Below are 19,124 nucleotides of genomic sequence, written 5' to 3' on the forward strand. Positions count from 1 at the left end.
TTTTATTTTTAAAATGTTTTGAAAACCATTAACATGTACTTTCCAGTTCCTGGTTATGCAGTAATTTGTACTGGTCTATGATTTTAAATCACTTTGAAGTTTGTGGTTGTAATATGTCAAGTTGTGAAAAAGTTTAACGGTTATTAATAGTTTTAAGGCTTGTTATTCATGTAGCAAAAGTTGTAGACCTCAACTGGTCTCCTGGGCACCATTTAAGGTCAGAATAATGAGAATTTATGACTCACTGTGCTGTTTGGATTATCGGGGCCAGAGCTGGTGGACAGTAGGTTTACAGCCTTCTACTTAACTAGCTTTCTGGTGTGGTGGGGGAAAAACATTTTTTTTTTTTCATGAATTAAACACCCACTGTTGATAATGCTTTCATTATGGGGTCAGGCTGATGGAAATAAATGCGGATTTTGGCACATTTACTAAGTTCATGCAGGCTAGCGAATCGATTTCTGTGCTCTGAAAGTGTCTGTTTTGACTCAAATCGGACGAAGCTGGAAGTGAGCTCAGAAACAAGGTCAGAGCATTTGCATTTGGTGCCAAAAAACAAGGATCTACCTCATTTGAAAGAAGGAACGTCATGAGTTTATTTTCATATGACTTCCACTGAGAATATGCGACTCATTTCTGCACTGAGACATCTGTGTGTGTGTGTGTGTGTTGAGGTTTGCACTTGTGGGGAAAAGTTGCTGAATAGGTGTTATCAGGATGCAATACCAAACACGGCAGAGAGCCATAAATAATGCAGTGACCTGTCTTATATCCCTGCTTGACTGCTTAGCACCATTTACCGCCACTTATCTTGCTTGTGTGTTTGTCTGCATGTGTGTGAGCGTGCGTGTGTGTGTGTGTGTGGTCTGAATCCAGTGATGTCTAAGCCAGACGAGGATAAGCGATGTTCAGCGGTTTTTGTTTGCACATTTGTTGTGAATATGTGGTCTAAATACAAACCTCTCCCTGATGATCTCCACATGCTCCTGTGGTTTGGAAGGGAAAAATAGCTGTGTTGTGTGAAAATGAGGGTCAACGGGAGGGAAGTGTTTATGGAAGGGACGGAAGCTGAAACAAAGAAGAATTTTGGGTTTTCATGTGGTTTCCTTGGCCTTATAAAAGTCAGAGAGGGATGCTGCACACGTCTAAAAGCACAGTTAAAGTGTGAGTACTTTTTTGCTGTTTGATCATTCTTGGCATGATCTGAGTTTTTTTTTTTTGCCAGATCAGCATCTCCTCCTTACAGCATGCAGATCTCAGATCTTTTGTGTAGAATACAAATTAGAATTCTAATTGATTTTGTGTTGGAAGCTGTGCTTACATGCTTGATTCTCCTCATTTACTCTAACAAAACATGTCTCACTCTCCTCGTTCTCTTTGCATAGGATGCATAACAAAAGTATTCACACCCCTGAACTTGTATTTTATTGTTATTTAATGTGATAGACTGAGACAAAACAGCACATAGCAAAATGTAATTCCTTGATTTTTTTAGAAATCTGAAAAGTGTGGCATGCGTTTACTGTATACCCGCAGTAAACCCATTTCTCTGATACTTTTAAATTTAATCTAGTGCAACTAATAGAAAACATCTAGGTTTACTTGTAGAGCACCAATCACATATAGGGTGATTGTTTTGTATCATATTAAAGGAACTGAAAAGATGACAATTGCATTAAAAGCAAGCAACACTTTCAAAGAACAATAGCAAAATGTTGACAAATAAATAAAAAGTCTTAAAATGTTAAGTTTTAAAATATTTTACTTGAGTGGTAAAGCTGCACTATGAAATAATGATTAATTGCTCATTTAAGAGAGCCAGAAGTTCCCACTTACATCATGTTTTAGGTAGTTAGTTCCAGAGCCTTATGATATAAACTAGATACTACCTCTTCTGGTCCTGGGAGAACAGAATACAGGTCTCACATGAGTCCTTATATCACTGCAGAGGCTCTGCGTATGTCAAAAAATGTTATTTAAAAATTTCTTGAAGGTATTTTTTTATTTTTATTATTATGGCCCTAATACTCATGCCTTATGGAATTTTACAGGCTTTAAAGTTTTAAGTTCTATCCTTGGATAACCAGAGAGTCGGTCCATTTTCCTGGTTTTGTTCAGCATTTTGGCAGTAGTGTTTTAGACCAGTGGTCCCCAACCCCCGGTGCCGGTCCGTGGACCAATTGGTACCGGGCCACGCAAGAAATAGTTAAATATTTCCGTTTTATGTATTATTTGAGTCTGGAGGATCTTTTATTTTGAAAATCCTTTAACCGGATTCTCTCGGTTACGCGCCAACACTGAGGCCACAAGCAGCAAAATGATTAAGAAACAGATCAGATGTCTTTGGAAAGTTTTTTTGCAAAGGGGAAAAGGCCCAGAGAAGAGACAGGAGAATGGATTTATCCCGGACCGGTAGGTGAGTCCCACGTTACAAGCCCGCTCTGCGTAACATGCGGCGACCGGCTGCTAATGGGGCAATGAAGCTTTAAGCTGCTTTGCACCAAGTAAGCTGTGGATATAATCAACACTTCAGGTGTCATTGTCTCTCATCACTCCCAGATGGGACCGTCTCGTTGCAGAGAAACAAGCTCAGGGCTCCCGTTAGTCATTATCATGAGTTAAAATTTTCACGAAAGTAAAATGTTAATTTTTGTGGTGAATCTGTATCTTATTTTGAAGGGATATGTAAACGTTACCATAGCGACCAGAGTCAGAGCGGGCTGCGGTCGTGAGTCTTAAGTCTGGTTTAGACGGCAAGATTTAAGAATTGTCGGCCGATTCTCCAAACCTCTGTGACCACAGAGCTGATAAAAGTCCAACAGGTTCGATCGGTTCGTGTCTCCAAGGCAGGAGCAACACGAACCGATTCCAGTCACGAACATCCCGATTCCAGAGGATAATCCAGTAAAACCCTCAACATAGCGGGAATTTAGAATAACCAAACACGGATGACGTTGTAGAAGCAATAGTGATAGTTTGTGGACTCATTTTAAGAGATAAAAAAACCTAGCAAAAAGAAAAGGCGGTGGATAAAAGATGACGGGAGCAGCCGCTCTATTTGCTGCACTATGATTTGGAGGTGACTGTGTTGTTTCATAGTTAACATTTTTAACTGAATAAACATAATAATGACCTTTAGATTTAATAATGAACATTTCCACATATCATCTCCGATATCCACCGGACTCGGTTGCGCGATATGTCAGCTGTTTGGGATTCCCCTCTGTTCTGACGTCACCGCGCTTTTTGATTGGCTACCTGTCACATTCAGCAGGTCGTTTTCTCGTTTCCAGACAGGAAAAACCCCACTGGTTGCGATAAAAACTCCTAAGACAACCCAAATTGGGTATATTCAGGATTTAGCGGGAACAGAGGCATGTTTCTGTTTCTTATTTTGACACAAAATTCTTTTTTCTGTCAATATTTATAAGGTTATAGTGAGATATGGTTTATATGTAATATGGTTTGAATACTGTTAAAATTTAGACAAAAATTCTTACAGACACCTAGTTTTTTGCCTCCTCAAGTCTGGAAAGTTTTAGTATCAAAACAATAACTTTTGGACATGATGAACAATTAGTGGTTCTGCAAGTTCAGACATACAAATATAAATTTGTATGTCATCAGTTAGATTTTGTAGTACTTAATGATCTTAGGGGGGTTTGTGTAGATGCTGAATAAACGTGACCTGAAGATGGAGCCTTGAGAAGTTCCACATGTAGCCTTTGTTCACTTGGATTTCTGATAAACACATAAAACAACATAGTGATGGTTTGCCACAATGAGATATGAAGTTAGCTCAATAACAGACAACTTTGACTAAGCTAGTCAAAATTGTTCTTCAAATTATAGATTTAGAGGAATTGAATGCAAATGTAAGTCACTATATTTAGATCTGCACTTGTAAAAACAATTGCATCTGTTAAAAACAGTAATTTTCCTATAAATATGTGCTACCTGGGGTTTGTCAATCACATAAATTCCCATTAAAATTTACTGGATATTTTAGTTTAACTGTAACAAGTTAAAAAAAAAAGTTCTCCAAGGTACACTACAGGCTTTCTTCTGTTTTAAAGAATGCCTAGCTGTCCCTCCTTGCATATATCATTGCCCTACCACTGCAAGGACCTGACATTTCATTTCAGTGTGCATGTATCTAAATGACTGTGTGTGCAGATGAGCGAACACAATCAAATTTACTTTAAATGGCACCTAATGCGAGATGATGTCAGCTGTGAACTCTTGAGCTCAATTTGTCACTTTCTGCCCTGTTTGGATTCAGTAATTGTTTAATGACTTGGCGTGAATCTCTGGGGATTGATAGTTTCTAAGAGAGAAGCAGCCATAGTATTCCATACAACTTGATCAGTCTGATTCCTCAAACTCTTAGAGGTACTGTCCTTATCAGCTATAGGTCAAAGGTCAGCATTGGAAGATGAGAGGGAGCCATAATGCTGAAAACTGAATTAACAGAGAAAAGCTCTATGCTGCTCAGTTGGGTTTTTGTGCAGGTGGTTGAATTGTTTTCTCCTCTAATTCTTCATCAAGAAGACAGTTGGTTGAGGATGACAGTCGGCTGTAAGAAAAAGATAAACAGTCTGGGTAAATTTTAAAGGCCTGTCTGTATCCGCAGCCTTTTTCTGTTATGATACATAGAAGATTTATGGTTTGATCAGTCTGTTCTACTAACAGCTTCCCATCTCCCAGATTTACACTTTGCAAGTTGTTGTTGTTCTTTGCAATAACAATTACAAGATCCCCTGTTTATGTGCAGTAAATACCATTTATATAATATGGGATGGATGGTTAGAGAATTTTTTCAGTTTGCTTTTGCCTCAGTTACTATAATTTTGGCCGAAAGAAAAGCACCGAGTGTGTTTTATTGTTTAGTATGTATGTTGAACATTAAGAGACGTGAAAACAGTAAGACATGACGTGTCTAAATATTTACCAAAAAACACAAGGAAACGTTGGATGTTTAATTTAATGCAAATTAGGTCATTTGAACACTAGATTAACCCTTTTTTTTTGCTAATTGCTTAGTTTAAATTTTTTAACCAATGTTCAACATAAGCAGCACTTCAGTTTGTGATGAAAAAGCAATAACATCTAAATGAATGCCATTTTTCAATCAAATATATTTGTAATCTATTAAGGTTTATGACTTTATTTCTCACACATCACACCTTCTACACGGTTTGATTAGACAGCGCTATCTAAGCAAAGCTCCTATAACTGGTTTTTGGTTGGTGCTGCCTTCAGATTGTGGAGTGGTTAAACACTAATCCAGGTGGTGCTGACACAAAATGCGCGTGGCTGGGTTACACGGCTCTTGTAACTCTACTCCTGTATTTCTGTGTGTCACCAGGGAGATTGGAAACAGATAGGAGATGGACGGGATTAGTTGGTTCTTAGAGTGAGGGAGAGGGAATTAGAGAGATCCAGACTGCTGATCATTAATTGTTAGCAGACAGAGTGAGGCAGACACCAGGTACAAAAGCCAAAATGTCAGTCATGTTGTTTGCTGACTGCTGAAATCTGATCCTCTCTCTAAACTTCTCTTGCTTGAGACTTAAACAGTTTATATGTATCAGATCCTGAGTTGGCCTGTTTTTTTTATTGCAATACATTCATGAAAATGAATCTGATCACTATTCCTTATGAATTTTAAACTCTATTAATTGCATGTAATGGTGATATCTGGTTATGTGTTTATGCTGTGCCTTATGTGTGCATGTCTTACTCCTCTCAGAGATGGTTTACAGTACCCAGTCTATTAATAGCTTTAAACCATGTTGTATTCTGCTGAGCAGTTTGGCTTGGCTATGCTAGCCCTCGCAGCACACTGGTAATAAATAAAACGTCATAGCACAGAAGGCCTGATGGTGGCCTACACAGCCTCCTCAGACAGACTCTGCTCTCTTCTACATTTCTCCTGGAGGCATGTCTCGTGATGCGTATTTAGCCGTGGCTCAGTAAATAATGAACTCTGTCAGGAGTCCAATTGTGAGTTTGTTCTCCCGTTCTCTGGAAAACAGGAAATTATTTTAGGGTGTTGCATACCAGCCAAGTATTTTCCCATCAATCAGCCAGCACTGGCAGATGCTGTTTTCATTTAAATAACCTAGTCCGTCGTGGCCATCGTTTTCCCCAAATATTTACAGAAAATCCATCTGCGTTTTTGCAGATACAGTGATTTTTTTCTTTTCCACTATTATTATTTGTTACTGCTGAAATAAAGCCATCTTTATGGTTGCTTATTTCAAAACTGCAATCAAAAAACATTTTCCTTTTACTTCATTGAGCAAGCACTGGTCACACTTTAAATCCTTACATGACATTGTGATATTATTTATACTACTTTGTGAGAAGAGAGTCTGTTAACTACTGTTTTCTGTTACTTTATTTGTACTATTTTAATTTAAATTCTTACTTAAATTTAGAGGTCTAGATTAATATTTCTTAATGTTTTCTGACAATCTTTCAAAGATTTTATTTGGTATTTGTGTGCTTTTTGATTGTTTTAATCTATTTTCTAGCTAATTTCAGAGTTTAAGTTCACAACCACCTTGTTGTTAATGTTATGTGATGTAATAGAACAATACAAAGTAGTGTATAATTGTGAAGTGGTGAACAATAGGCAGAAAGACCTTATTGTAATTCAACTGCACATTTAAAGTGTGCGCAATAGGAAGTACTGTTCCAGTTTTTGCCAAGCCACTTTACACATGTGGAAGAAGGTTTTCCACTCAAATGAGACCAAAATTGACCTGGTTTTAATCCACCAGAAAAAGTGAGGAAAGCAAAACCTAGTTGTACCTCATCTCCACACTGAGTATGTTGGTAGCAGCATCATGCTTTGGGGATTTTATTCCACTGGGATAGGGAAGCTGGTCACAGATGGTGAAAGAGCTCACTGACTTCAATAGTGTTTAATGCAGCTAAAGTTTCAGCAAAAGATGACTCTCAAATCATTGTGTCGGGGGATGCAAATTCAAATGCATGCCACTTTCCAAATTTTAATTTGTAAAAAAAAATGCACCGTTTTCTTTCCACGTCAGAAGTATGCACTTATTCTGTCTATCACATAAAATCTTAACAAAATTAAGTTTGTTGTTGTAACATGACATTTAAAAAATGTAACTTTCTTGTAAGAAACTGTAAGAAGGATGAAATTAGTAAAAAGTAAAGATTGTGAAAAGCAAATTAATAGAAACCTATAATTATATTTTAACTTACAGTTCCTGAACAGTTAGATGTCCAGAGCTGAGAGTTTGTGCAGTCAATCAAAAAGAGCAGCCACCCTTTTAGTACAACAGAGCCCATACATTTCGTACAGTAGAGTTGTGTGTGTTATGCTGCTGGGTGAAAGAGATATGAATGTGTTGCCTATCTGTGTCAGATTGAATCTGCAGCTGTGAATAAGTGGCATTGTTTATGACATGAGACAGACATATGACTGCTGACAAGTGGGTCCGCTCTGTGACAGTAACTGTGGCTTCTGGAGGGCTGAGTGTGTGTGATGGCAGGTCTGTGTGTCATCATGAACCACAATAATGCCTCTGTTCATCAGGTTGTTGAGATTCTCAGTTTCTCACATCCGGACTTTATCAACAGATCTTTTATTTTGATTGTTCTCCTTGTTTCTTATCCCAATTACAGATAAAAATCAAAAATGAAGAAATGCATTTTTGATGATAATTGTGTTGATTCACAACAAATACATAACACTGACCTTGGTGGCACTTTTATATGCTGATGTCAACTTTGAAGTGTTATTGAGAGTGTCTTCTAATTTTATTTTCCTTTACTTTCAATTTCTTTCTTTATGATTTCTTCTACCATCTGAAGCACATTTGTAATAAACATTGAGATAATAAATTATTTAAAACTATAAATAAACTTCATATATCACATTTTAGGAAAGGTTAAACCCTTTAATTAGAGACACAAACAATTAATAGACGTATGATTAATTGCCATTTAATGCTCCATTAGATTAAAATAATTCTAATCGATTAACTAATAACATCAGTCTTGTAGTTTGGCCACCGTCCAGCAGATGGCACCACTTGTCATCCTTAAAGAGCCAGAGACAGAAATAAAGATGGCAGAGCCATGCCAGAACGGGAAACAGAAGTAAAGTCAATTGTGGGATGCAGAATGCACTTTATGCGTTTCTATTTTTAAACATGAATACTTGACAAACTCCTTTAATTTCACCTTAGCAGCGCTCATTCGAGAAATTGTTAAAAATATATTGTGTGTCTTGTTTTAAATTCAGCATATTATGATAAGTTTAGCCTTTTGTTTTGTGGAAAGATGATTTACTTCTTGATACAAGAGAAGACCAAATTTTATTAAGAAAATGGCTGCTTGTCAATTAATTATCACCAATCTTTAAAGTAAGATCATGCTATAAATACAAATAAATAGAAAGATAAATCTCATATTTTTTTCTGATGTCACTCATGCCTCGTCTGTTTCCATTCACCCAGCCTCCGAGCCATGCGGTGGCAACTTAGATGCCACGTTTGCCGGCTACATCACCACCCCTGGCTACCCGCAGGAGTATCCACCCCACCAGAACTGCCACTGGGTTATCACAGCCCCGGAGCCATCGCAGCGCATCGTCCTCAACTTCAACCCACACTTTGAAATGGAGAAGCTGGACTGCAGGTGAGCGAAAAACACCCAGATGATCCTGATGACTGGCAGACAAAAGGGTTATAGAGAGAAATATTGAGAGTGAATTGGTTTAAACAGTGGGGACATTTAAAGTTATATGAGAAACTACAGTGAGTCTGAGTTTCTCCTTTCTGCCTGCAGCTTTGGGTCTCGCCTGTTTCTCAGTGAGAGTTGCTGGTGAACTTCAGCCCACTCTCCTTCTGTTTCTCTGGCTTTCACTTTGCCATAATAATCACTTTGGGACCTCCCTCGATCCCCTGTCTCTAATTATCAAAGTCTAATTATGACACATTTACTGTTCCAGCAGGCTTTTTCACACTTTGGCTGCATTAAAACAGATTAGAGGATTTGGTGTTCGTCACGTTTTTGGGCTGTTTGGCTTTGGTTGCACAGCGAGGCCGACAGGAAGACGCCATTAAATCAAAATCAAGCAACCAGCAATGAAGGCAGGCTGAAAGATAAATTGTGGAAAATTGCATTGTTGGACTCGAGTTTCAGGAGGCAATCAGAATTCATGTTAACTCAAAAGTCTATTTCTCAAGTGAATAACTCATTTACTGACTCACAGTATCATGTTCACCAAATAAAAGAACAATAACTGAATTTGGAGTATCCAGCTGGTTTTATTTTTGTTACGCTTTGTGCTTTTTTTTGTCACATATTGCACTATTCATCAAAGAAAAAGAAAATATTTTAACTTAGATTTCTTTTTTGCACATTATAAAATATGCAAAAAAAAGGCAAGGATGTTAACGTTAGCAAAGCCAATATTGACCTCTTTCTAGAAGAGGAAGTTATTTAATTGCACTTAGACAGCAAAATCCATATCCAATTTTTACTCATATGTTTTGGTAATTTTCATGTTGCAGTGGTCAGTGTTGCTTCAGCTTTAATATTATTACAGATAATCTTTGTCAAGCAGCCTTTGGTAAATTGATTGAATGTCTGTTCAAAAGCCTTATTCCAGTAATCTCATCCTTGTCTACATTCTCTCTGTTTTCTCTCTGCCTTTGTGTTTTCCGTGTCTCTTTCTGGCTGTACAGCCATGCACTTTCATATTAACAGTAGCAAAAATTGGCTGCAGGTTCTGTGACATTTTGTGGTTTTGTGAGATTTCTTTTAGCATCTTGTGGTTTGCTCTCCGGGCAACGCTGCTTGTGCTGCAAGGTCATGTTGGCATTTGATTGTTGCAAGACTTTTTTCCATCAGTGCGACGGATGATTTCAAGTTATTTTGAGACAAGTAGAAATCAATTAGTCAGGCTCATTACTTGCTACAATCAGAGATTCCTAATTTACACAGATTTTTGATCTGGTATTTAAGAGTCAAAAGCACACAATTCTAAATGTGATTCTTTAACGGAAAGCCTCCTGCAAAATAAAAATAAATGATCTAATCATGTGTACCTGATTACACACGTAATTTCTAGTGCAAAAAGACAAAACTCACTTACAAGAAACTTTTCAGCAAGAGGAGATTGTTTTGTCAATAATTTCTTAATATAAATGAAAAGTTACATTTATATCTTGCTGAAAAATTGCTGTGCTAAGATACTAAGTATTTGGTCTAGACACTAGACCAAATACTGTACTTAGTAAAAATTTGTGTTTTTGCAGCACTTGTGCTACCATCAGTGGAGGATTAATATAGTTTTTGTGACATGTAAAAAATAAGAGTGGTTTGGGGATTTTCAGGGAGTCTGAAGCTTACAATAATTAGCTGAGTAAGTTAGCATTCAGTGTGGTTTATTGTAACCAATATTTTGTACAACCTCTTCAAACTCCTTTGCTGCAGCAGATGGCAAACCTCCAAGTCAATACTGAAAGTAGAAGTTACTGCAGACATTTTAAACAATACAAAATTGCTGACTCACTATATAATGGACCTAGAGAGGACAAACTGAGCACAGCTGGTGACATTTACAAGATATCTGTGGACCTAAAACATAGAAACTGACTTGTGAAAATCTTAAGTGCCACAAGATCTACTGTCTGCAAGTTCTTATCTCTGTGGCTGCCACAAAATGGGTGAATGCTCCGCATACAGTAGAGAGAGACCTTTGGGAGGCAGTGTGTGTAAAAAACTGATTTCTGGCACAGATGGCAACAGAGAAAAATACAGAAATGCACAGATAGTAGCACACGCGCTTACTTTTCCAACCTCAGTCTGCGTTTCAGTGCTTTCTCATCCACTTATTAACATTTCAGCCGTATTAATTATAGATAGGTGAATTCTCCCCACTCAGATGTACCAAAATCATTCAGACATTTCTTTCCTGGGATTGAAGCATCAATATTTTACTGGCTGTCTGTTTGTTAACAGCCAGGGAAGTAGAAAATGCCCACTGTGCTTTGTTCTGGTTTGCTTTCCCACAGAGCTGTGAAAATGAAAAACATACTTCTCCCTTTGTCCCCGGGCTCTTGGTATTTCTTTGGCTATACTCACTGTCCAGTTTATACAGGGGATTTCTCCATTTTCCTGTCTGTATTTTTCTCCATATCTCCCCTCACCACCTCCTTCCTCACCCTCTTGACTTATCTTGTGCCTCACTCCTCTCAGATCCATTTAAGGTTCAGTCGTTTCCCACGAGAATGAAATGTAGCAGGAATAAGAAATAACATGCTCTGATTTTTTTTTCTTTTTTAGTTTTTTTTTTTTTTTAAGACCTGATCTAGCCTGCAGAGTGAGATATTTGCAGTGTTGCTGGTGCCCTTTGGTGAGGAGCTATTTAGGTTTACAAGCTCCTGGCCCCGAGTGCGTCTTCATGTGTGTGTGTGTGCCTGAAACTGAGCCGTTGGGTTCAGAGGGCAAAAAGAAGCAGGAGCTGTTGGTGTAGGATGTACATACATGGTCATCCACTGATTGTGAGCAACAACCACAACACATGTAACACACGCACACACACTGAGATCAGTGTGTTGATCTCTTTTTATGTCTCTGGATGTCTCTTACATTTGATATGGCTATAAAAACAGTGCATATTTTTCTTTTCTCAGCTTTGGTGAAAACAGATAAACTGTTGTTAATCTCTTCAGAGTAAAAAACAAACTCCTCTAGGGACAGAAAAGCAGACTGTGTCTGCAAACAAAGACTGCTTTATGAACGGCCATATGATTCATCCTGTTTCTTTCTGTCATGAAAAAAATATAAACAACCTCAAGATTTACTACCATCCATCAACAAGCATGCAGTCATGCATCAACAACTGATGTACTATTTACTGTGATGAATATTATAATCTACTATGGATTTGAGTTTTCTTTAGAGTTGTGATTTACTCTGCAGTTTCTGCAAAATAAATGAATAAATGGAGACTCCATTTAAAAAATGTTTATATTTTTAGGCGAAAAATGTGCTTACCCCTGCTGCTTACCCCTCTAGATAAACTCACAGAAACTGCATGATATAATGGGAACAGTCAAAGGTTTCCGCTACATTCATCTCAAAGCACGTGATAAACATGCAAACACTTTTTTACCTTTCCAGGTTTTTATTAAATTCCTAGTTGAAAAGGAATGAGGGAAAAAAAAATACAGCTTAATTTATGTTTTGTTAAAAATATTGACATCAGTGCTGCTGCTCATGTGCTCCTGTGATTTTGTATCGATGTGAATTGGTGCTCGGATGTTGTAGTTGTTCAAGAACAGATATAAATTGAAGTTTGCGCCTTAGCACCAGCTTTCTTCTAAATACCATGTTGTTGTGCTTTAGTGTCAGCAGAACTAAAGTTTATGACTAATGCTTCAGGGTTAGCACTACTTACTTTATAGTTAGTGGTGCTCACCACTGACTACTTATAACGGAGCAAAAGAGAGACTGTATTGGTACAGTGAGATGTTATTTCACTCAACTTAAAAACTTCTGAATTTTCAAGCATATTTTGCATATGACACTTATTTTAATGAAAGATTTTTTTTTTAAATGTCTCTAAATGCCAGATACTAAGTGACTCCTGATCAGGACATCTTTAAAAATGATTATTAAGAGAAGAATAAATACTAAAACATAGAATCAGTCAAAGCAAACCTGCCTGTAATGAGTCATGCTTTCTTCATTGTTGCCAGCTTTCTTGTCTGAGTTTTAGTTCCTCAGTAAATCCCACAGGCTCCTGCACAGTTCGATTAAAATGATCCTTAGACTGAGAGACCTGCTCACAAATTGCTTTGATTGAGCTTGTTCATTTTAAATATGCACCGTCTGCACAGCATCTGCCAAGTTACAAAAACCAAGAGGTGCTGCACCTGCCAGAAGAACACCACTTAGTAATTATAACTTCTGGTGTATGCTGCTATATACTGTGTCAAAAGTATGAATTCCTGCGGTTTCTGTGCACTGTTTCCACTAACCTTTCAGGACAGGTCAATGCTTAAATCCTAGTCACGTACATTACCGTAGCATGAGCTTTCTATGGCATAACCTTGAGTACATATTCAGTATTATGGTATTTACACCAAAAAAATGAAAATGTCAAACATTACAGCGCTCTATATAAAACTAAAGTGAAGGAAAAAGTATTCATATAGTTATATTAATTATCTTAACATATTGTTTATTTATTCCAGATATGCTAATGTTATTTGTAGCATTTATTTATTGTTAGATTGATTGGACCCATAGATTACAATTTTATTGATAATATTAAATAACAAATACACCTAATCTATTAGTCTGTACCCAGTTGTCCTGTTTAAGTAACAGTGGTTATTGTGCAGATTAATATCATATGTTGGTATTTTGTTCACATTTTGTGCAAATACATAACAAGGTGATAATAGTTAGTAGGGCAATCTGCTCATGTATCCCAGTCTGTTGTGAGTAACTGCAGTTTTTAAACTTTATTTTTGTAATAGGAGCAACAGGACCACTCATTTTTTCCAAACCATGACTATATGTGTAAATGTCAAAGAGCAAAATATTTTGTTCTTGAAAAAAGTGTTATAACCATCAATCAGCCATCTACCTGGCAGTGTGCAGTAAAGAAGAAGAGGAGGGGCATTGTTGTGTTGCTCTGTACAATATGCCATTTATCTGGCATCTAATTGTTGGGACTTTAAGCTAAAGGAGCAGTATGATGTTTAATGTTTTCAAAAGAGACATTTTCTACAGTTAATTTAACATTTCTGATTTAGTGATGACTTGACATTTTACAGTTATTTGGCTCATAAACCGTCTTAAGTTTGGTTAATTCCTCTTTACCAAAAATCAAGTATCCATCTGTGAGCAAACTGCTGTTGTTGATCATCACTTTGGCCACTTCACTTTTTAGTATTTTTCCCAAGTAAAAATGTCAGAGATTTGTTCTTTCTGTTTTAGTGCTTTCCATTTGTTTTGAAGAATAGTTTCTTGCTGAGGTGAAACATTTCAATAAATGATGGGAGAACTTTTGGGACTTCTGAGGTAGACACATGCAATCTTCCTTTGGGTGTACAGAATGAGAATTTACGGCTTTGACTCATTGGTTCGGTTGTTTATCTCACATGTTCCCCCATACCTCGCTGTACCGCTCTGTCTCTGAAAACAAGATCTCAATTTGGAGTATTTGGAAAGCGCTCGCACACAAACACAGACGCACACACAGCCGCTCGGAGAAAAGTGCAGCGTCAGGGTCCGCTGAGGGCAGGCACAAATTATCCTGACAGATACCTCCTGTCGCTCTGTCTCCTCTCCTCTTTCCTGCTGGCTCTTTCCCCCCGTTCTCACCCCTAGATTCATGTCCCCGCTCCCACCCTCGTCACCGTTGCCCAATGGATCCCATCTATCATCTTTCGTCTGCTCTTGCAACTTTGCCCATCTCACCTCCTTCGATCTTTCTCCCCTGCCAGCCTCCCGCCTTCTCTATCACCTCTGCTCTCCAGTTTTTGACCTATTTTTGTTCAATTTACTATGTGTGATTGAGCCTAATTTATCTCCTTCTTTCCATCCTTCTCCAAGCTGTCGGTCTCTACTATCAGCTGGTCTTTGAAGAGCCAAAATCATCATTCAGCATTCAGTTTCAGAAATCAAGGACTGCTAAATACTGCAGTCTTCATTTAGTCATTTACTTAATTTTTCTGAGTCACATCTCTCTTTTTTCCTTTCTAGTATTTCTATTTACATTTCTTTTTATTACATCTGGCTTTTTTGACCTCTATCTTACTCTTCAAAAAAGGAAATGATACGTAATGTCATAATGGCTGACCATAAAATAATCACATGCAATCAAGGCTAAGGATATTTTTGGTACTAAAGTCAAGTCATGCTTTTTATAAGCAACATACACAGCCTTTTGTGACGTGTGGGGAGTAAAAACAATGTTGAGTAGTACTATCATAACTATTTTCCACATTAGTTATGGTTACAACCGCAAACATGTGTTCCAATAAACACAGAATAGTTCAGAATTTGCAAAGTGAAAGAAAGACACTACATGAAAGGAAAGTGTGGGACCTTTTTTTACATTTTAGTTTTATGTTTTGCCAATTTTCCAACGTTTTTCTTTGCGAAGCAGCTAAAGCTCAGTCATATTGGGTGAAGAGCCTTTGTGAACATCTATTTTAAGTTTTATCAAAGATTTTTTTTAATACTTGACTTAATTTAAATAATTTCATTGCATCTCTGGCTGTATTTTTGGAGCCGTTGTCTTACTAAAAAGTAAATCTTCAACCTGGTCTTAAGACATTTTCAGCCTCTAACGGAATTCTGCAAGAGTTTCCTGTATTTAGCTCCATCCAACTTGCCATGAACTCAAGATATCTTCCTTATTTTTGCTGGAGAAATGCCTCCCCAGAAAGTGGCTATTGCCAGTACTATGTTTCATAAAGGTGACGATGTGTTTAAAGTTTCTTGATAGCCATGTTCCATGCCGACAGAACAGTATATCTTCGTCTGCATATTTGCTATGTCTCCTGCATGGACTTCTTACAGCATCCTTCTTGGCATTCCTCCGTCAGGACCAGATTTGTGAGCTGCATGTATCACTGCTCCTTCAGGGTTACCATAAACCTCTTGACTACTCCAAAATTAAATGCTTTCCTTCCCTGGCCAGCGGTTTAAGCACTTTTACCTCATCTTGGTAGGTTTGCAGCCCTGCAGTTTTTTTTTTTCATTGTCAGACAGATTAAACAGTGCTAAGGTAGGATTTCAAAGCTTTGGAGGTAGCTTTAAAACCTTAACTCAACTTTTCCACTCTTCCCTTAATCATTTAACTGTTTCTTGAGCTTCATGATGCTGTTTTTTGCACTAACATTCTCTAAAATCCTCTCAGACCTTTAGAGAACAGATGTATTTATAGCAGGATCTGCTCATCAACTATTCGTTACTTTAGGAGTTAATAGTTGCAGATTTTATTTCAGGGTATCTGAGCAAAGGGGTCTAAATACATATGCACACCACACTTTTCAAATTTGTTAAAAAACAAAACAAAACAAAAAAATCTTGTCATTTTCTTTCCACCCCACTACTTTGACTTAGTGTCTTAAATAAAATCCTAATAAAACTCGGTAAAGTTCATCTGCATTTTTTTTTTGCTCTGCCTCAATCAGTCATTTAACTTTATGTCAGATTTATTCTCTCTTCTGTGTCTCGTGTAATATTAGTCACATATCAATTGTGAACACCACTGTCTGCAAATGTAGAAATATTTTATCACACATGCAGACACATCTGGCTGGCAGACAGAAGCCGTGCAGACTTGACCAAGAGAAGAGTGAGAAGATGGAGTGATGTGATGTGACGCTGGCCTCCGGGCAGAGAGGAGAAAGGTGGAGGGAAGAGAATGCATAACAGAGGGAGGAGGAGAGAGGAGCAGCATGTGGAGTGACAGTTCGATTACCAGCTGTGGGCATTTAGCAGCTGCCTGCATGTTTGGATTAACATCACTGTGACTCTACCGGCAGGAGAGTCAAACATCCAGACAAAAGTTCAAACAAAGAGGCAAAGACGGTGTTATCACACTGTTTTGGGATGGAAAAAGTAGATCACTACAGAAAATGAAGTTTCAGTCTGTTTACCTGCTTTTGAGGTTAAAGCGCCGTTATTGGTAAACTATCATGCAGTGACTGCAACAAGTGCTCACAGAGAAATGTCAGCTGTTTATTTCGCACAGCTGGGGTCAAAGTCTAATTGGTGTGGTATTTGTAGAGACAGGTGTATTCATACAAAAAAAGTAATGAATCATCTAAAAAACTTTAGTCTTATGTTCAACACATTCAATGAAACAGCTAAAAAAAAACAAGACTTGAAACATGGAAAAATAAATCTACATCAAGAATTGCAATAGATTGCAACAAAAATTGAATAAAGAAAGATTTGTGGTACATTAAAATACAACCAACTAGGTATGAAATCTGAATTTTAAAGTCAGGAACTAAGTTTCGGGAATACAAATAAAGCCATATTTTAGTACTGGATGGTAAAAACTCCCAATCTTTAAGCCATAAAACTGCAAAGATGTGCTCCTCCAAAGGTTTCCACTGGGGTTTTTGTAAATCGGTGCAGTTACAGCTGTAGGAGTAACCAGCTTACTTTAACTACTGACTATTATGTTGTATGAAAAATAAGTTTGGTCAATGTTGTCAAAAATGTGGTGAAATCTAAGCTCTTCGAACACAATTTAATTTAAGTCAATGTATAGTAGAGTCCATCTTTGATATTCATCCATCTATCTGTCCAAAAACAACAACAAAAAAATCCTAACAACTTTGCACTTGTTGATTCAAGTGATGTCATATTGCAAAATAGATTTGATCATATATTAACCTGTAATGTAGTGACTTTAAATTATGCATTCATACATAACCTCCTTCAGGTATTGTTGGCAATAATGATAATACCTCTGTGGTGATTTATGGATGCTGCCTGAAGCCCTGAAGGTCTACCTGATCAATGTCTGCTACTGTAATAACCATATGTGTGTGTGTGTGTGTGTGTCAGTGAAGGACTGATCCTGGTCAATGTGTGTTAAAACCATAATGAGGAATCGATTAGTTGTCCTGGAGACTATGGCTGGGAACATGCGTACATACTTCCCCCCATGCACTCATACACATCGTCCAGCACTAGGCAATAATAGACCTATTACCTGATATCAGTGAAGTCGGTCGCCCTGCTTGCTCTCCATTACTTGCTTCACTGACACACTTACAGCTGCTGCTTTAAGTCAACGCAGGCATATGAATATATTGTCTAAACTGAAAGCGTGTGTGAGTCTTATTAAATAGAACACTTCCCAGTGACTGATTTATTATTATTTATAGGCATAAGTGAGAGAATAATTTCATATTTGGGACTTTGACTTTCAGAAATATTAAATATTGTGACTATGGACTCTAGGTACCTAAATAAAAATCTACTGTTAGATTCAATTTGTGTTTTGGACCTAATCTTCACAATCTGCTACTGAAAACTGCTTGAACACTATCAGATGTGATTTGTAACACATCGTTAAATTCCTCATGGGTTGTTTTTGCTCACAGAAGCGTCTGGAAATGCTAAGAGCTTTTCCTTTCCAGCTTGTCCTGTGCTGTCCCCTCCCTCAAAAGTACCGGCAGAGAGTTTTCAGAATCAATCCATGAGCTGTCCTTCTCTGTATTTTGCTTTTAGCAGCATTGTCCAAGTGGAAATCTGTGTTTGGATCGCATTAACAAAGAAACAAACTTTTTTTCCACATCTTTTTAAAATCAATCTGGAAATAATGGGCCTGTAGTCTGAACAAAGCCTTCAAATCTCCTGATTTTTTTTTTTTTCTCTTGGATTGCATCCATGGTAAAATAACAAGCATGCATAAGTGAAGTGGAGGAAAAAAAAGAGGAAGAACTGCAGAATTACAGTTTGTTGTGGCTTACAGGCATCGTCGCTTTTGCAAGAAGCATCTGTTAGTGGTCAGAGGGCTTGGCGGAAACTAGCAGATCTATAATTTCTTTCCTTTTTCTGACAGAGAGCCAACAGTGCAGTTTTGCTTCTCTAAGAACAATCTTAGAATATCCCTTATGGCTAAATTTGCACTCTGACACTCACATGACTAAAGCAGAAGCGGTACATACACTATGATTTACCCCAGATGTTCTGTTTTAGGGAATCCATATTTAACCTGCTTTTGTTATAACCAGTATTGTTAGAATGTGAATCAGCTGATTTCTTCAACTTTTTAAGTTTTTCTGAATTTTATTTTTTGAAATTGATCTCAAACGGTTAAGCCATTACTGCAAAAAAATGTCTTTAGTTGAGGGGCATTTTTGAATTCAGACGCAGAGTAATTATGTAGTAAAGATGTGTTTAAAAGCTTAAAATAAGGGGGTTTACTTTGGCAGCAGCATAATTTCACACTGAAAAATTTAGAGAGCAACCTATAATTTGAGTGAAGAAGAACAGTCATTGGAAATTTTGCTTTCAAGAAAATCATAAGTGGCATAATGTAATTACTGAATATACTATTATTTAAAACAAATGTAACTGAAACA

At 37.4% G+C, this 19,124-nt stretch overlaps 1 protein-coding gene across 3 annotated transcripts in view; it reads left to right on the plus strand.

The window, feature by feature from the left end:
* The window catches only part of LOC103460449 (neuropilin-2-like), a 116,925-nt gene that overhangs the window by 10,331 nt on the left and 87,470 nt on the right, over positions 1-19,124 (plus strand). For all 3 annotated transcript variants that reach the window (XM_008402625.3, XM_081604562.1, XM_081604561.1), the window contains exon 2: positions 8,499-8,679. In XM_008402625.3, coding sequence (XP_008400847.3) covers positions 8,499-8,679 — 181 coding nt within the window. The remainder of the gene's footprint in view (positions 1-8,498; positions 8,680-19,124) is intronic.

Source organism: Poecilia reticulata, chromosome 2, assembly GCF_904066995.2.
Source record: "Poecilia reticulata chromosome 2, P_reticulata-male-v2, whole genome shotgun sequence".
Taxonomy (NCBI): domain Eukaryota; kingdom Metazoa; phylum Chordata; class Actinopteri; order Cyprinodontiformes; family Poeciliidae; genus Poecilia; species Poecilia reticulata.